General features: G+C 35.4%; 1 protein-coding gene across 1 annotated transcript in view; it reads left to right on the top strand.

Moving 5' to 3' along the window:
* The window catches only part of LOC125663597 (inositol 1,4,5-trisphosphate receptor type 2-like), a 43,977-nt gene extending 25,584 nt beyond the window's left edge, over window positions 1-18,393 (top strand). Inside the window, exons 38-68 of the mRNA XM_048895874.2 lie at window positions 437-550; window positions 1,139-1,310; window positions 1,428-1,532; window positions 3,224-3,295; window positions 4,104-4,233; window positions 4,380-4,518; window positions 5,441-5,599; window positions 5,693-5,849; window positions 5,970-6,067; window positions 6,969-7,071; window positions 8,269-8,319; window positions 8,784-8,996; window positions 9,355-9,495; window positions 9,628-9,777; window positions 10,841-10,942; window positions 11,479-11,562; window positions 12,121-12,303; window positions 12,538-12,643; window positions 12,938-13,053; window positions 13,269-13,438; window positions 13,589-13,735; window positions 13,972-14,133; window positions 14,245-14,353; window positions 14,457-14,580; window positions 14,680-14,855; window positions 15,293-15,445; window positions 15,883-15,960; window positions 16,113-16,232; window positions 16,423-16,560; window positions 16,665-16,984; window positions 17,102-18,393. Of these exons, the coding sequence (XP_048751831.2) occupies window positions 437-550; window positions 1,139-1,310; window positions 1,428-1,532; window positions 3,224-3,295; window positions 4,104-4,233; window positions 4,380-4,518; window positions 5,441-5,599; window positions 5,693-5,849; window positions 5,970-6,067; window positions 6,969-7,071; window positions 8,269-8,319; window positions 8,784-8,996; window positions 9,355-9,495; window positions 9,628-9,777; window positions 10,841-10,942; window positions 11,479-11,562; window positions 12,121-12,303; window positions 12,538-12,643; window positions 12,938-13,053; window positions 13,269-13,438; window positions 13,589-13,735; window positions 13,972-14,133; window positions 14,245-14,353; window positions 14,457-14,580; window positions 14,680-14,855; window positions 15,293-15,445; window positions 15,883-15,960; window positions 16,113-16,232; window positions 16,423-16,560; window positions 16,665-16,984; window positions 17,102-17,627 (4,618 nt within the window). The 3' untranslated portion in view covers window positions 17,628-18,393. The remainder of the gene's footprint in view (window positions 1-436; window positions 551-1,138; window positions 1,311-1,427; window positions 1,533-3,223; window positions 3,296-4,103; window positions 4,234-4,379; window positions 4,519-5,440; window positions 5,600-5,692; window positions 5,850-5,969; window positions 6,068-6,968; window positions 7,072-8,268; window positions 8,320-8,783; window positions 8,997-9,354; window positions 9,496-9,627; window positions 9,778-10,840; window positions 10,943-11,478; window positions 11,563-12,120; window positions 12,304-12,537; window positions 12,644-12,937; window positions 13,054-13,268; window positions 13,439-13,588; window positions 13,736-13,971; window positions 14,134-14,244; window positions 14,354-14,456; window positions 14,581-14,679; window positions 14,856-15,292; window positions 15,446-15,882; window positions 15,961-16,112; window positions 16,233-16,422; window positions 16,561-16,664; window positions 16,985-17,101) is intronic.
* The last annotated feature ends 413 nt before the right edge of the window (window positions 18,394-18,806 follow it).

Here is an 18,806-nt window from a genome sequence, read left to right as displayed (position 1 = left end):
TGGGGCTGAAGTACAGCAAAAGATATATTGGTGTCCATACACCAATTGTCTTCCTTTTGGCCAAGATGACTCTCTGTAGTACAAATAAATGGCAGCTTTATCTAAGAGCATGTTCTGTGTTTTATTTTTCAACCTTTATCAGATGTATTTCTATCTGTTTATATCAGCACAAGACCATTATGATTTGTGTAAAGGTAGAAAATAGTACTAAAACATACTTTTCTCATAAGTATCTGCAAATAAAAAAGAATCAATGTTTCTGGAACATAGTGTAAAACTACACTTAGAAAGTGAGCGAGTCAATAAGTCAACCTTGTATTGTCACAACATACATGTACATGTATCTGAATTGTACAAAATATTTGATAATGAGACATGCGCACGAAAAGCAGTCAATGAATGTACCGTTAAATAATTTGAATGTCTTCCATAATAGGGATCTTTGGGATTATTTGTCGAATTTGTCAATCGACATGAACCGACTTACTGATAGTGTGAAAGAAGATCCAGACAAAATAGCAATTCATCTGAAAACAGCACCAGAAAGAAGGTATAAAAGTTTTTAAGAATTTAAAATGAGATGCGGGTGCAAGTTCCCCATCTTTGGTAGGCCATTTGATTGTAGATGTATACGAAATTATTTTCATTTTTGAAAATAAATAAAGGTGTGAACTGTGACCAGTTGCAGTTCATGCCAACATGTATTTTCAAAATTGAAATTCATTTTTAATTTTTACATGTACATCCTACTTTCAGTTTTGTCGGAATTCGTAGCTTTTAAAATAGATGGACTATATCTATCAATATTCAGAACTACAGCGCATTTATGGGAAAACGGCTATTATTACAATTTGTATAGACATCAATGGCAAAAACATTGGAAATGTACATATTGATAAATATATGAGCCTTCTGTATGAACCATGTTTATCTTGACAATATTGGTTGTATTAATTAATACACATTTTCTGTCATTTAGGACTCTCTTCACATCAATAGAGGTTTTTTTTATCCAGACTTAATGTATCACCCACGGTGTTGACAAACACGATCGAGGAATCGATTAATCTTAGACTTCCAATACTGGTAAATGCATATGTAAAAGTTTACATGAATTATATTTGTTGTCCCTGTACAGTGGTGCGGCAAGTGCCCCTGACTTCGAGTCCGCCGCCTACGGATCCGTCCTCTACTTCCTGGAGGCCGTACTTCCGTTTCTAGAAGCATTCTACAGAGATTTCTATTTTCCTGATGAAGCCTCACACGGAAATGAAATTGACGAAACTGACCATATTGCAAAAGCTGTTGTTGTAAGGACCGTATTGTGATATATGCATTACAACATTTTTATAACTTTCCTATAGTAATATCAACTACCCTTGTTAATGAGATATTTAACAATTCAGATTATTGAAAATATATTTTAGATGTTTTCGGAAACGATTGGCCCACTTTTATACAAGCCTTCTCATATGAAGAACATTGTGAATGCTCTGACCGTCATTGTGCCAATTTCAAATATGCCAAACTCAGTAAGTATGAAAAGACCTGTAATATAGAAAATTTTATTCTACAATATTTACCAATTTTAAAAAGAGCTCTATAAATGTATGCATGATTTCCCTTTGTTTTGTTTTACGTTCTTTCGAGAATTTTCCACTTCCACTGAGACGTCACCAACAGGAGGTGATGTACCAAAATATGTTTGGCGCTCAGTTTCATATCAGTGAGGGTTCTTTATTGTACCAACCCTTCCTTCAAAATGCCTAGCGTTTGACAAAAGAACAATCGCCAGTGGCGTAGCTACCATGTATGCTTGTATGCCAAAGCATCCACATGTTTCTCCCAAAATTAAGATGAGTAAAGAAAAAGTGAGAGAGAGAGAGAGAGAGAGAGAGAGAGAGAGAGAGAGAGAGAGAGAGAGAGATTAGAAATTAATTTTACACGCTTAATTGTTAATATTTGCGGAGCGTCGCGCCCTGGTCCTCCACCAGGCCTAGGACGCTGTCCTGGACCCGCAGGGGCCTCAAAGCGGCCCCAAGACCACCTGCTTTCAGAAAAGCATCCATTGTCATGCTACGCCACTGATGGCTAATTAATTTTACATATTGGGTTTGACGTGACCATGGCACAAACGGAGCTGAAACTCACGACCTACAGGTTACAGTTAAAACGCCTTAATCATTAAAACAGATAGAGACAGTTCCATCGTCAAAGGCTAGGCACCAGGTGTGAATGTCACGGGTCCTCAGAGATGACCTTAAAAACAGATGTCACGTGTCACAGTAGGTTTGACACGTTAAAGAACCTTCACTACTCAATGGCCGTAAGCGCCGAGATAGGCCTTAATTTGAAGCCCTTCACTGGTCTTGGTGACACCTCCAAATGAGTAAAAAATTCTCGAGAGGAACATTAAACAAGATACAATCAAGAAACTCAAATGACCAACGACATGACCAACCAGATTGATAAGTTTCCTTCTTCAGGACAAACGAAAAGGTTTACATACTATGGCTAATAGTAACAGAGAAATACATCAATCACTAAATTACACTAAAATTATAAACGTATTTTCATCAAAGACTACATGTTTTTGGTTTTAGGCTTAACCATCAATGTTAAGTGTGGAGCGAATTAGGACATGTCCCATTCATCCAAAGAGCTTATCCACTGATCCTCTGCTCTTTGTTTTGTCTATTACTATTAGCCATATTAGGCCGTTTTTGGCACACTGATTTTGACTACGGACACTCCGATTACCTAATCAAGATAAAGGGCTCACGGCGGGTGTGGCCGGTCGACATGGGATGCTTACTCCTCCTAGGCACTTGATCCCACCTCTGGTATATCCAGGGTCCGTGTTTGCCCAACTCACTATTTTGTTTTGCTTATAGGAATTATGAGATTGATCACTGTTCGTTATCTTCGCCTTTCATTATTTAAACCTTTTCGTTTGTCCGGAAAAAGGGACGGGTCGTCCCGAAAATTTAACAATCTGGTTGTTCATGTCATTGGTCATTTTAGTCCAATACAGTGTCACGTGATTTGTTGGTACTAGAAAGACCATGTCCATTACAGTGTCACGTGATTTGTTAGTACCAGTAAGATTATGTCCAATACAGTGTCACGTGATTTGTTATCGTTTATGTAATAATTTGCGCTGAATCAATATAAAACAAATATCATTTCTGTATATAGAAGAAAACTATTCATATAATTGTAGAATGTGGACCACGCGTTGGACCGGTTTTCATCCGGGGTAACAGTGGAGGATACCTCCTGTGCAGTTCGAAGGGTAAAATAAAATATTCAGATATTGTATCAGAGACGTTAAAAGAGCGCACCACCTATCCGTCTGTGTCTAGTAAAGCAGAGATGGTGAACTTCCCATATTTACTTATTCTATTATCACCTGCTTATGACTTTTATTTCTCTCAACTGCTACGATTCGCAGGCTCGCTACTGACGAACAAGTTGATGCTGCAGGAGTTTAAAGGGCTACGTTGAAAGTCAGCATTTCAAAAATAATGTGGTTTTTATATTAGTAATGATCTTATTTGCAAATATAACTTGTCATTTGGTCGTGTTCTTTACATACTGATTTTGACTTGGGGTTACTCCATTTACCTGATTAAGATATCTAGAAGGTTTATGACGGGTGACTAAGCACCTGATCTTACATCTGGTGTTCCCAGGGGTTCGTGTTTGCACTTTCTCGACTTTGTGTTCTTGAGGAGATTGATAACTGTTCGTTATTTTCCCCTTTTCATCAACCCGTATTGATTCTTCTTCTTCTGTACCGTTCTAATAAAGTGTATTGTTCATCTACAGTAAACCATTTACTGGGGAATCATTTTAATTGGGGGGGGGGGGGGCAATGTTCGCGGGTAAACAAAAGTTTGCTGGTTCGTGGGTATGTAATGATACGATGTCACTAGGAAAGATAACTCTACTTGGTTCAAAATAATGTTCGAGGACACAAATTCGTGTGTAAGAGTAACCCACGAAATCCACGAACATCAATCCCCCCACGAACAATGATGATTCCACAGTATTGGGACTGGAACACTTTTCGATATCTCATTATGCTCATTTCTTTCAAGGGAAATATCGAATACTATGCACACGAAATTGAAATAAACGGAAAATTTAGAACATTTGCAAAGAATGCAGCCATTGTATTCGCGGGCCATAACACTGTGACTGCACAACTGAAACTAAAGAGTGACAGAGGTATCTATTTATTGACACTACAATATATAATATTCGGACAATATACTAACTCAACTTATATATCTCACATGCACAATATGCTAGATCCATTCCTCTTTTATGAAGTTGTGTTTATGAACTTAGCTATGTATGTTTTCTTTTATAAGAATATACGGATCTCGGCGGAAATGAAGAAATACCCCTTGGCGATGAATTTCAAAGCTTGGTCAAACGTTTTATTAACTTTAATGAGAAAAGACCAGAGAGACGATACGAAGGAGCCTGTGTATTGATTGAGCAATTAAAGTACGTACTTACTTCAAGTTCATGCTGATGTTTAAAGCCTCGCTGCGTTAAACATCAGATGGCAGAATCAAACACTGAAATACCTAAAATGAAAACTAACAGTAAAGAAAACGAGTTATCATTAGATATATATATTAAAAAAAAAAGAGAAGAAAAGAAGATATACACCCTACACAAGTAGATTTCTTATGTAATTTTAGTTTTTAACTTACACAATTATAACATGATTTAAGAGATAGGGTTTAAATCCTCATTCAAGGTGAAATGTTTCTTTTTCTTTCTCTTTCCCGCTATGATTTTATTAAGAAAAGCTACTAGTATTTCGTGTAATGAAACATGAAGGAGACGAAGCTTTAAATTTTTTATAAATGATATTCTGTTAAAGAGGGCTTAATTTTAGAAATACTTTCATTTTGAAAACTGAACGTTTCCGCTAAGAGAAGAAAACGATTTTGATTCCATCATTTTCAATAATACAAAGAGCGGACAAGTTTAATATTTTGATCATTTTAGTGTAGAAAATAAAAAGAATTTATCACTTATGGTCTTTTGATAGATATTTAAAAAACATTTAAAACATGTATATATCTTTGGTTTGGATATTTGTTCCTTGTCGTTAGGGAAGTGTAATTCTGAGATTTATCCTAACTTAATATATAAAGGGCAGGTAAAGTTAAATTTTCTCGGCAACCATTGGACATTTTGACATCACATATCATTTATACAAAGATGATACAATGTCCCATCTTATCATTCTTATATATAGAACTTTATCAATGAAATCATTATTTTCTGAAAGGCATTCTGATATTGGCTTCTTTAAAGGAAAATAGATATACAATAAATGTGTAATTATTTGTTCTTACATACAGTACAAATATCAAGAGCATTAATGAAATATGTTTTATTATAATCAAATTAGCATATCAAGCGTCAAGAAAAGAATGACAGAAAAAGCCATGCAGGAAATGGACGAATTAAACATCAAATGTTTACAAATTCTAAGAACCATCATCCACAATGAGGAACGTAAAATGCCTGAGGACTGGGCTCTGAGAACGACGGAACCAGCAGTGAAAAAGTCGGTTAATCATATAAAAATACAATGTCAATCTGTTACCTGATTAATATGGAGATAATTGATGTATATATCGAGATGATTTGCATTCCCTAGGATACTTAGACATATCGCTGGTATTCAGAACCTGTATGATAAGAAAGGCGCCATGAAGAAGAGTCTCCCTCACTTGGCTACCAGATGTGAAGAAGTGGCCAAGGAAGTCCTGGGGTTCCTCTGCATCATGCTTTTCAATGCCAACACGTCAGTGCAGGTACGCGTGCAGATAGTGTCTCACAAACAAAATATCCTTCAATCAATACCAAATTCATCAGTAAACATAGATAATTCAAAAGATTGTTCTTTACCACAAATCTTTATGATATTATTTCAGCAAGCAATGTTGGATTACTTCCTGTCGACGAGAGAGGAAGTGTTCTTTATGGCTGTTAGGGACAGGATGGCTCTGTCAACCAATTCAATAAAAGAAAAGTATGAACATTCATGTTATAGGTTGTGCTTATCAACAGTACAAAGCGGGACATTTTTACAACCAGTACTTCAATAAAATGACTTGACATGTACACTGACATACTTGGTTCATACTTAAAATTTGAAGTATTGTAAATTCACTTTCAAAGTATGGGAATATTCACCCATGAAGTCGAATTCTCCACTAGCAGAAAATATCTATGTTACAAACCAACGTAATTATTCATTCCCAAAACATAATTTTTCTGAGGCTACAAAAAATTAATCCAAAAATACCTGTGATGCAACCGGTCGCGGTAATTTACTGTGGAATCATTAGAATTCGTGGTGGCTCAATTTTTGTGGAATTCGTGGGTACCCCTCACCCATGAATTTACATCCTCAACGAATAAAGAATCATGATTACATTTCAGAGTTATCTTTCTTACAAACATATAAATCCACGAAATTACGTCCCTACAAACCCGTAAAAATTCAGCAATCCACGAAAATTGGCCCCACGAATTTAAATGATTCTACAGTAGTGGTTTGGGTGCTCTCTCCACAACCAGGAGATGCAGGGCTCGATTCTCGATCCCGGCGCCACGTCAATCCCAAGATGTTTAACATAAGTTGTGACCGTTTCTTCGACAAGCGCATTAAAAGTGGCAGTCTTTCGGACATTACCTTAATACCGAAGGTCCTATATCATGGTAGGTGTTAGCACGATAACGAACCCAAACTGCTACGACCTTGAGCATCATGGATAGGTCAACATATGTGACACTTCATCTAAAGCTACCTACGTTTCTATATAAGTGACAAAGTCTTGAATGGGAAGTAAAACACCACACAAACATTGATTTTCATTTGAACAATAATATGATTACGAAAAACCCATGTGTGGAACTCTCTATTGCAGACGGTCACTTCAGGCCCAGATGGATGCAAAAAAGAAAAATTCTTCAGAAGCATTTAGTCATAGAACACGGAGGGAGTTTCCAGTCTCCATATTGGCTCTAAAGGTATCACATCACTTGCTTCAACGCGGAAATGTGCATTTTCATTTGAAAAGTTTAAATAAACTTACAATAGCATTTCCTATTGATTATTAAAGAATCATATTGATCGTCAATGAAATATATGTCATGCTTTACTCAAAGTATTGTTTCCAACCGTGTCATCATCAACAGCAACAAGAGGCCCATGGGCCACATCGCTCACCTGAGTCACCTTGAATCATATTTAAAAGATTTTTTCTATATATTCACATGTAAAACTTTCATCCCTATTGTGGCCCCAACCTACTCCTGGTTGCCGTGATTTTTTCAAAATTGAATCTGAACTATGTCAGAAAGCTTTCATGTGAATGTAAACTTTTCTGGCCCTATGATTTTTCAGAAGATTTTCAATGATTTTCCCTATATATTTGTATGTAAAATTTGATTCCCTACTGTCGCCTCATCCTACCCCCGGGGGCCATGATTTTAATAATCTTGAATCTGCACTATGTAAGGAAGCTTTCGTGTAAATCTCAGCTTTTCTGGCTCAGTGGTTCTTGAGAAGAAGATTTTAAAAGATTTTTCCTATATATTTATATGAAAAACTTTGATCCTCTATTGTGGCCCCATCCTACCCCCAGGGGCCATGATCTGGTCAAACGTGAATTTGCGATATGTCAGGAAACTTTCATGTAAATTTCAGCTTTTCTGGCCTAGTGGTTCTTGAGAAGAAGATTTTTAAATGACCCCACCCTATTTTTGCATTTTTGTGATTATCTGCCCTTTGAAAGGGACATGACCCTTCATTTGAACAAACCTGAAAGCCCTTTACCTAAGGATGCTTTTGGCCAAGTTTAGTTGAAATTGGCTGAGTGGTTCTGGAGAAGAAGTCGAAAATGTAAAAGGTTTACAGACAGACGGACAGATGGATAGACGACGGACAACAAGCGATCAGAAAAGTTCACTTGAGCTTTCAGCTCAGGTGAGCTAAAAACTTTTCTCACCATCATTATTTCACAGCATACAATTGAAATTCTAATATCAAGCCTATTATATACTCAACGTTGTCAACTTTTATATTAATTCATTTTAGAAAGTTGAAAATGTGAGATTTACTTTTAAACATACATGTATATATATTTTTTTATATCTTTCAAGATATTTCTCTGTGACTAAACTTATCTTAAAATATTATGTAATTACACTCTGTATCTACTGAAGCAAATACAAGCATATGAGGATGCACTACGACAGCAACGATTAGCAGGATGGGTAAGTGAAATTTAGTTCAGCAATAATGGTTTATTCATTATATGACACTGATTTTGACTACGGATTACTCTGTTTACCTGATCAAGGCATAGGGCCTACGGCGGGTGTGACCGGTCGACCGGTGTAATGCTTACTCCTCCTAGGTACCTGATCTCACCTTTGGTGTATATGCAATGGTCCGTGTTTGCCCAACTCTGTATTTTGTATTGCTTGTTGGAGTTATGAGATTGATCACTGTTCGTTATCTTCACTTTTCATGAGGAGTATTAGTCTACAGACTTAGTCTAATTACACAATGATGCTATAGGTACGGAGAACTTTTAGTCATTTACAAAAGTTGCTATTTCCCGTTTCTTCAGAAACCTAAGGCAAATTCTATTCAGGAAAACAACGATTTTTGCCTTATTTGTGATTAAATGTCACCAGAATTTCAAAACATTTGTTTTCAAACTTTTATCTCATAGTCAAGAAAGAAAAACAGCTCACATTCAAAATCAAAGAAAAAACCAAAACATCCGAAGGAGCGCAAGGTTCCAAAGAAACAAGTTAAAGTCAAAGATTCAGCCACAAATGGTTTGAAAAAGGAAGTGAAGTTTGCACCGCCTGTGTCAAAGGAAGACCAAGCCTTAATGTTTGCCCAAGAGCTAGAACCAGAAATGGTTTCTATTAGAGTCGAGGTAAGAAGCAACAGACCTCCCTTCCTATTAGAGTCGAGGTAAGAAGCAACAGACCTCCCTTCCTATTAGAGTCGAGGTAAGAAGCAACAGACCTCCCTTCCTATTAGAGTCGAGGTAAGAAGCAACAGACCTCCCTTCCTATTCTTGCAGAAACATTCTTATATTATTATGATGTTTGTAAATTGCAAAGTTTGAAAAAGATAAAACTAATCACACTTTGGTGATATTAAGTCCTCTAACCTGCTCAGATCATCATGAGCTAGGAATTCAATTTAATTATCTAACTCCAAACACCATCAAAAATATTTTCAAAGTTGTACACAAATTCAAAATAGCATCCATTCTCCAATTCATAAAGGAACCTGAACCTGAACCAAATATTCCGGAACCAGAAGTAAAGGAAGAGGAAGAATCCTTGGAATATAGAAATGATGGCTACATAGAACTTGTTCTCAAGGTGATGGCCCGGATGTGTGATGGTCAAAACCACACGTTGCAGGTAATTTCGAAAGATTAATCTCTCTTCTCTCTCTCTTCTCTTCTCTCTCTCTCTCTCTCTCTCTCTCTCTCTCTCTCTCTCTCTCTCTCTCTCTCTATTAAACACTTGAAATACAAAAATTTTGTTTTCAAGGACTACTTGAGAGAACAACCAGACAACGTAAAATCGTTCAACATCATTGGTGAGGTGACCCGATTTCTAAATGTGGTATATTCAAACATCAATGGAAAGAATATTGACCTTGTCATTCAACTATTTGAAACAATGAACGAATTCACAGCGGTTTGTATATCATTTTGAATTGATGAAATTTTTTCTCGTATAATTAGTGCATGGATATGTGCCATATTTAAGTATAAGCGAATTCTAAATTGCTAAACACACACACACATTTATTTAATGCCCCATCATGTGAATTGCCACAAATGTTGATCATGCATGCCGCTCAGTGCAATAGCATTCTTGATTATTCTAACGCCGTGACACAGTACCTCTGTTATTAAGGTAATATCCGGAAAAATAATTTTCATTTGTTATGACGGGTGCTAGGCAAATCAACACTCACTATCTATGTTAAACGTCATAGTTTTGACCTGGTACTGGGATCGACATTCGGACCCGGGACCTTTGGGTTGCAAAGTGGCTCCTTTGTCAATAAGATGTAGTAAGAATGATATGTTGAAACACGCTATGTGGTGCTATGTTGTGCTATAGTCGATTCTATATTTTAGCACAAACTAAAGTTACAAAAGAACATTTTCATTTCTGTAGGTTAAAACAAGTAAAACTGAAACAAGATAATTTGATAGACTGCATAGCTATCTCAGATTTGTTTTTACTTCATTTTATATGATACAAATTTATAATTCTTTACTCATCATTGAGTTATTTGGATGAGGAATAAAAAAGTAAATGGAGTATACATATTTTTTTGGGGGGGAGGGACTTACCTAAGTATATATATATATATATGAACATTAGGACAAATCTCTAAATGTATTTTTCTCCTCTAAATTATAATTTGTCAAAATAGTACCTTAGGAATTCCCGCAGTAATATATTAATTTTTGTCCTTTTAAGAACAGTTTGGTGAAACCAGTCGTGTATTTTATGCAATGTAGAATTCATTACTGCTGGATAGCATGAGTGTATGGGAAAATTTCCGGAATGGACGATGTCGTAATAAATGTTTTCACTATAAAGATCACATGGTTTAAATTGTTGCCTGAGTGCATGTATCGGGTACAATACATTTTGAATTCTACTCGGTGGACGTAATGCACTCTACTCGACAAGACAATCCATTTTTTATTATGTCGCATTATACATGTACTTCTGTTTTCAGGGGAACCAAGACAATCGAGTGGTCATATTTGACAACAAAATTATTGATTATATCAATTTTATTCTCCGTGCAGCAGAATTCCAATCATGTCCGACAGAAAAAGTAAGTAAGATATATAGTGCTTACACTGGAGCCATAAAGTATCGTTATTAACCCCAAATCTAAAAAAAGAAAAGAAAAAAGGCTTATATATCTTGTGAAAATTAGATAATGCACTGAAATTTGTTACGAATTCTTATACCGATATATATATATATATATATATATATATATATATATATATATATATAGTTGATATCACACAGTCAAAATAATTAAATAGAAAAGCAGGAAATATGCAGTTCCAAAACAAATCACTAGCGCTTTCTGGATTTTAACATCCATCCTCAGGTTAATATAAATATTCAATATTTGTATTCAATATTTGTATTCACATGGGGGTGGATGTTAAAATCCAGGAAGCGCTAGTGATTTTAGTATAATTTGGAACTGCATATTTTCCGGTTTTTATTTCAATGGGTTGCGTCGAAAATTTGAGTTTTAAATAACCAACAGTGTCGTGGCCTTTTCAGTGCTTTTATATTTATATATGACATCTTTTAAGAACAATAGTCTTATAATCTTGCTTTTCATCCCAGGTACTCGGCCTACGAGAAAGCATAGCCAATTTAATATTATCTTTGATTGAAGAAAACGGTCCTGGAAAATCAGACATTTCTTTGGTAAGCTGATGTGATCAGGATTATTGAAGAATTCAATATTTTCAACACTAACTTTATATTCACCAAGAAAGATATTTTATCCATTCTGGATTCAAAAACGATTACCAGAAACATGAATAAGATGTTTAATAAACCCAAAAATATCCGAAAAGCTGTTTAAGGAATCCCATCGGTAAAGATGTCGTTTTTGCTTTTTGTGTAGTACTAAAAATGTTGATCTCTATCAGTTTTGTTATAGCACTGACTCTGCTGTAACGATCACGGTGTTTTGGAAGTAGTCAGCGTATGCTTTTCACATTCTAGTAGCTTTTTACTTTATGTTAACTACATAATCACAATAAAAACAATTGTAGCACATATATATTATATTTTGACTGAAACGTCACTTTGATTTCTACACATTACGTTTGTAACACAAAGTCTGAAACTCTACAGATTATTGCCAATTATTTCGCAATTGTTTATCAGTAAGCAGCTGACAGATAGCGAGTTTTTTTTAAAGGAAAACATGAAAATCGAGACGGAGAGATAATTAAGTATTGAATTTTATTTTCCTAGGAAGTAAAGGACACTCTGGACAAAAAGGCAATCATTGGACTTATGACCGAATGCTATGAAATGCATCAACCCGATAAAAAGAAAATAGAGGAGTTGAAAAATATCTCCTTAGGAATTGATGCTATTCCTCCGCAGCCATCAAAGAAATCCTTTTCACAAGCCCAGTCGTTCTTCAAAGGAATGGTTGGTCAATTGATTGATAAATACAGTGTCATTGCAAATTGTTCTGTAAGAGAAGTAATAGATAACATAGCACTTCTATTTTACATTGATTTGGAAGTAACAGTTAAATGAACAATGATACATTTTTTAGTGGAGGTGGTTAAAGAATTAAAATCATAGTTCTGTATTTACGAATTCATGCTTTATATTTATTTTTTCTCCGAAGTTGAGAATTATTTTTATCATTTCATTTAGAGGAAACACAAAGACGAATTGGCGGACGTCTACATGGACGTGGGCTTTCGGTTTTATCTCATTCTTGCCCGCATGTTTGATATAGACCCCAAACTTGTAGAATACAGTATGTATAAAAGTCCTGTGTCGAATGTCTTTATGTGCAAAAATTTCTATTGCATGTATTAGCATTTATTATGACGTGTGTGTTACTGATATCGAATATAGTTTTAAATTGATATTCATTATTCTAATCCTGCATTTACTTTAATTAAAGGTTTAGTTTACTGGTCTTACTAAATGCTAACATGTCCATGGATAAAAATCGATGTCATGTGAAAAATGCTTGACAAGAAAAGAAGTAAGCAATATCTCGAGTTAATTAAAAACAGGATATTTTGTGTATTATCGTTTTCTCCAGTTAAATTGGACTTGCTGCAACAGAAAGCTGTGAATTTCTACCGGAAAAATTGTCAGAGTATTGAAATTGTGAAAGATGATGAGTTACAAAAGGTCAACTTCAGAGTTAAAAACAAGGTAAAGAATAACCAAAATTGATTTTACAACTGAAAAACATGCATTTCACTTTACGGAATAGGATAGAGGTATGAAGTTATTTATTACGAAATGTTCATGTATATGAAAATATTTATAAAGTATGGACAGGTATGGGTGTACTTTCGCAACGAAGCTTAATGGAATGATCATTGAATATGCATGTGCTACATACTAGCATTCTTGTTGTCTTTCAGCGGGTGCTTCGGGAGGAGGTAAAGGAAATGCTGAAATGGACTGTGGATAGATCTTCACCTAGTAACAAGATCAGAGAACTCATGGAATGGACAAAAGACATCATGAAAGACATAGCATATCAGAGGCATATTCTAAGCAACCCAATAGCTATCTGTCTCACAAAAGGATGGTAAGTTGAATTATGCTATCTTGCTGTTCTTAGAGCTACATACCACAAATCCTGATTTACCTTTCATGCTACAGAACATTTTACAGCGACGTGATGAAGTGATAATTTATTCTTGAATTTCCTTATCAAATGTTTGGTATCTCAATGCAGGCTTATCTGGAACCATATCGTGACGATTTTGAGCTTCACAATCAACATACTGATGTTGGTAACGTGGCAAGCTAAGGCGTCGTTAGCAAGTCCGATAGTGAAAGTATTGATGCAGAACACAACGGTAGTTCCGGAAGTAGTCAGAGAGTGAGGAAATGCACACATTTTAAATGAAAACGATTCTCTTAACACTCCTTCAAATGGCGAAACATTAATCCTTTTGAAACTTTTCAAATTATGATAATTTAGGTGTTGAAGTATGATCCATCTATAATTACATGTATGTGCACTGTAATTCGTTTTAAAAAATTGCTATGATAGCTGATATATCTTTATAAGCTACTTTGTTAGTAAATTGTATATTATAAATTTGTATCAAACAGCCCTATTCCAGTTATCACAACGTTGTCTGATGAGGAATATCGCTTGGCTCTGTACACACTAGGTGGCATGCATAACTTTTTCACCGCTTTAGTGGTGATAAGCTATTTTCTTGGAAATCATCCACGTCTCCCACACTTCAGTAGTATCTTCAAGTCCATAAAGTGAGTAGGAAGAAGACAGTCATAGTCTATATGAAAAACAAAATTCTAAATATTAGTATAATCACTCGACCATTCAATGATATTCGATATATAACATTTGTAATTCGTTAGAAAATCTTGTACTCGGGACAAAAAAGATGATGACGAAGACGATAAGAAAAACAAACATCAGTCGAAATTGGATGCAAAGTTCTTCAGTTTTACAACATTCTATTATTTGGTAAGAAATCTTCACCTTTATCATTAACAGATATAGATTTCATTCCTCTTTCATTACTGTGTTTTATTTTCGTGAAAACCGTATGTACGGTATTTTTCTCAAGGGATTTCTGGCCCTCTCCATAGCGGGAACCATGTACCATGGGTACTTTTTTGCATTCCATCTACTGAACATAGTCAACAATAATCAACTTTTGTCAGGAGTCATAAAAGCTGTCACACAGAACGGTAAGGATAGCAAACAAGGTTTATCGTCATTTTGAAAATATTGTTACTATTATAATGCACATGTGTATATGATATAATGTTTTGATTTGGTTCACTTAGGTCGGTCTCTTGTATGGGTAGCCATTCTGGGCCTTGTGGTCTTTTATTTATACGGAATCATTAGTTTTGCGATGATGAGGAGCATGTTTGACCCAGACGATTACCTCTACTGTGCCTCGCTTTGGGAGTGTACAATTACAGTTATCAGATATGGGTTAATTGGGGATATGTTTGAGGTAAGAGCCCGGATGTCCCCTTACTCAAATCATCACGATTAAAGATAGCGACCATCCACTGCTCTCATTAATTTTAACCACTTAATCAATGTAGTGAATTTATAGATCCACAAATACATCAGATATCAGCTCGTCTGCCATATTTCTTTCATTCTGTTTTATTTTATCCACAGATACTTCATATATAATTATTACATTTGAGTGATTGTCTAGTTTAATTCAATCAGTACACATCTTTAATGAAAATGTACTGCGTCTGGAAAACACATGAAAAATACATTATAGAACATCCCGGATTATTCAGTGCTTGTGAATATCCAGTGATGAGTGATATACTGTGATTTGTGAATAATTTTTTGTTGAGAATTATACATAGATATTGTATAAAAATATTAGCATATATTTATCTGATAAAATTTCTGATTTGTCTTTTATAGAGTGTAAATGCACATAAGTCCGAGGCGTCATTCTACAAGTTTGGGCTTGTTGTTATCTATCACATATCGTTCTTCATCTTTGTGTCAACCATCGGTCTCAACATTATCTTTGGAATCATTGTGGACACCTTTTCTGAACTTAGAGACCTCAAGGTAACAGAAACAGAAATTACAGAGAACTTAAGAAAGAATGCAACCAATAGACTCTAAATTTGATCTTAATCAAAGGAAGAATAGTAATTATTATACCAGTACATGTGTGCATTTTAAATCAAAATTTGATTTTTAGATTTCTTTTATTTCGTTTTGTCATTTCAATACATAATTCCTGTAAAAATTCCAAAATCTACACCTTAATGACAAATGAAAAAGAAATATCGTAATTCTGGAAATTTGTGTGTAGATTTACGTTTTGCAAAATCGAATCAAATTGCTATATATTTTTTATGCATTTAAATGCTGTGAATTTCGAAAAATATCTTTTGCAAATTTCATGGATCCGTAAAATTGTAAAAAAAAAAACCTATTAATAGCTAAAATACCCAGTATTACGGTATTGAGACACTTAATGGAGTTTCTATATTCAACAGTGGACAGCAGAAGCGGATATGCGTGATACTTGCTTCATCTGCAGTAGAAATAGTTACGATTTTGAGCATCACGGCAAGGTATTACACATTAGACAATGCAGCACTAGTATTCATAAGAAGTATTCCATTTCTCATTCAAAAGTCTGATATTAGTGTTATCTACTGTATCTCTAATGCTATTTCAAATTTTCTTCGTTAAGCTATTTATATTGTAATCTATAACTTTCTAGGGATTTGACCATCATGTGAGGTTTGAACACAACATGTGGTCCTATATTTTCTTTTTCATCCATCTTCATGGCACCAAAGTTAATGACTACACAGCTTTAGAAATGTTTGTCCATAAACTGGTACGTAGACTCAACCAAAGATTCAAGAGTGTTATTTTTATTGCACCATCTTAAGAATGTATCAAATGAAACTGATATATCAACACAAATTTATTGCCCCATTACGGGCACTGTTAATTCAATTATTATAGTCCAAATATGTTACACCATGCACTAAGTGAAATTAAAGAAAGATTATGCTTCTATTTAGCTCTTGAAGGAAAATTATGACTTCTTCCCTCTTGACCGGGCCTTGTCACTTGCTGGAATGGGTAAAGACTCAACGGAAACAAAAATTGATGATCTGTTGTACCACGTTACATCAATTGTCGATAAACAACGGAAAGAGGTAAAGATAGGAGTACATGTTTATTGTTTCATGTAAAAAATAGTATCAAAAACATGTTTACAATATATGTCTATGTTCGAAGCAATGTACATTCTATGTCGTAGGAATTAGAAAAGAAAAGAAATGAAGAAAGAGTTCGCCAAAAAGCCTGGGAACAAAGACACCGTCTTGGTTCTTTCCGACGTCGCGCTAAACTTCCTGCCCCTGCTGATGAGGATACAACACCTTCCGTTCCTCCCTCACAGACAGACGAGCAACCAGCACAATCTGGGATCGGAACAACCACCAGTTCAGCTCAACCGCAAACCAGTCAACCTGGGCAATACCTACGCCCTGTATATCCGACAACAAGTCAACTTAGTGGTCGAGCAACTCCCGGTCGAAGATTGAGCGACGTGGGGCTAGCAACAAGCATGCTTGGAAGGTAATTCAATCTGTAATTACATCAAATTATCTCAATTTTTATATCTAAGATTAGTCAAGTATCAATGAGACTAACAGAATATCTGAAATAGCTTTTAAAGGTTACAATTTTTTTTAGGTCGGACCTTCTCCAACCATCAACATCTGGTTTCCTGTCACGCCAAGACAGACGAACGTCCATAACTAGCCGAAGTGGGAGTCCTGTCCGATTCGATCAGTTTCGTCGACGTAGTCCTTCACGTTACGATGACGAGGATGACCACATAGGAAGCCCTGCACGATGGGATGACCGAACACGAAGTCCATCAAGATCTCGGTTAGGAAGTGATGCAGAAATGAGAGGATTTACTCCTAGCCCTTTGTCACGAAGAGACACAATGATAACCCCATCAGTCATGAGCCCGAGATGGGGAGACAGTTTATCCACTAGTCCTAGAGCAACTATGGTGTTTTTCCCAGATTCCGATCCGATTCCACCACCACCATCTTACATGAGTAGACGCAGCAGCATAGACAGACGTGGTAGCGACTTCCGACCTGAATCAATAGAAGGCCCAGCATATCCGATGCCTGAATTTGATCCTCAGGACGATGCAGATAGCGCACACAGTGGGGACTACTCCAGAAGAGACTCAAGATACTGAATACATTTTGTTTTAAGAATTCTTAGTATTTTAGATTGGAACTGACACTATAGTACATTGTACATCTACACTTTATTATAATTTGAACAGATATTGAGCACAGCATGTATGATCGGTAATACTTTTCACTTCATTGTTTACATAAATACAATTCATTGTGTACTATATGATAGCTTTTTCAAATTGATTAATTGAAGTTCAACTTCAGATTTGTTTCATGGGAAGTAGTTCTTTCACGATTTTAAAAGGAATCACTATACATTTTATGAAATCACTATATTTCGAACGGTAACCTTTAGGAAATTTTGAGAGATGGGGCTATTTCCTAATAAATCGTGAGCTTATTTCTTGTCAATTAACCGATCTGTCATCTGCTTGAGATGAAAAACGTTCTACCAGTCGTCGACCTCGTCAGAACCTTAACGATATAATAGTTTTATTTCAAGCACTGAACTTGTAACGATTAAATGTAAACACTGTATAAGAATCTGAGTTACACTGCAACCACAGTATGTTGAAAACATATTCTCATGAAAGTAGAACATAAGCAAAATCCAATAGATATACACAGAAACAAAAAGTCCTATATATTGAAAAAATCAAGCTGATTTTATTTATTGTCGTTGAAGTTTATGGATTGATGTAACAAGATATGAGGAAAGTAACCCCATATCCATAATATTCAATTATAATTTACATGACTTTGATAGTGCTTAGCTTTACACCAATGCTTTGATTGTTTATTCATGTCATTAATTAAACTATCTTGTTCATCCGTAAGAATTATTTTAAAGAACAAATGAACTACATATCCCATGGAGATTAAATCGTGAACATTTGAATTGTTGAAAATACGAGCTACCATGCCTATAACTTTATAAAAACCCTTACAAACAAAAATACCTATGCTGGATCGAGTAAATGTTCTATCAAGCCCTGTCTTTGCTCCTCACGAAATAAATGACAGCTGTGAAGGAGAAACTTCTAACGTACTGCGCAACTATGCATACCAGAAGTGGTGTAAACCAAATGTGGATTCTAAAAACTCTCTCGAGAACTTTTAGTAAATTTGAAATTGCTAAACTTTTCTCAAAACCCAAAACGTATGACTTTTTAACACTTTACACGACCATTACTCACGATAAATTAAAGACTATACTTTTTGACATCATACACAGT

This window comes from Ostrea edulis, chromosome 1 (assembly GCF_947568905.1).
Source record: "Ostrea edulis chromosome 1, xbOstEdul1.1, whole genome shotgun sequence".
Taxonomy (NCBI): Eukaryota; Metazoa; Mollusca; class Bivalvia; order Ostreida; family Ostreidae; genus Ostrea; species Ostrea edulis.
The sequence above is the reverse complement of the archived record's forward strand: the minus strand, read 5'-3'. Positions and strand labels throughout refer to the sequence as shown.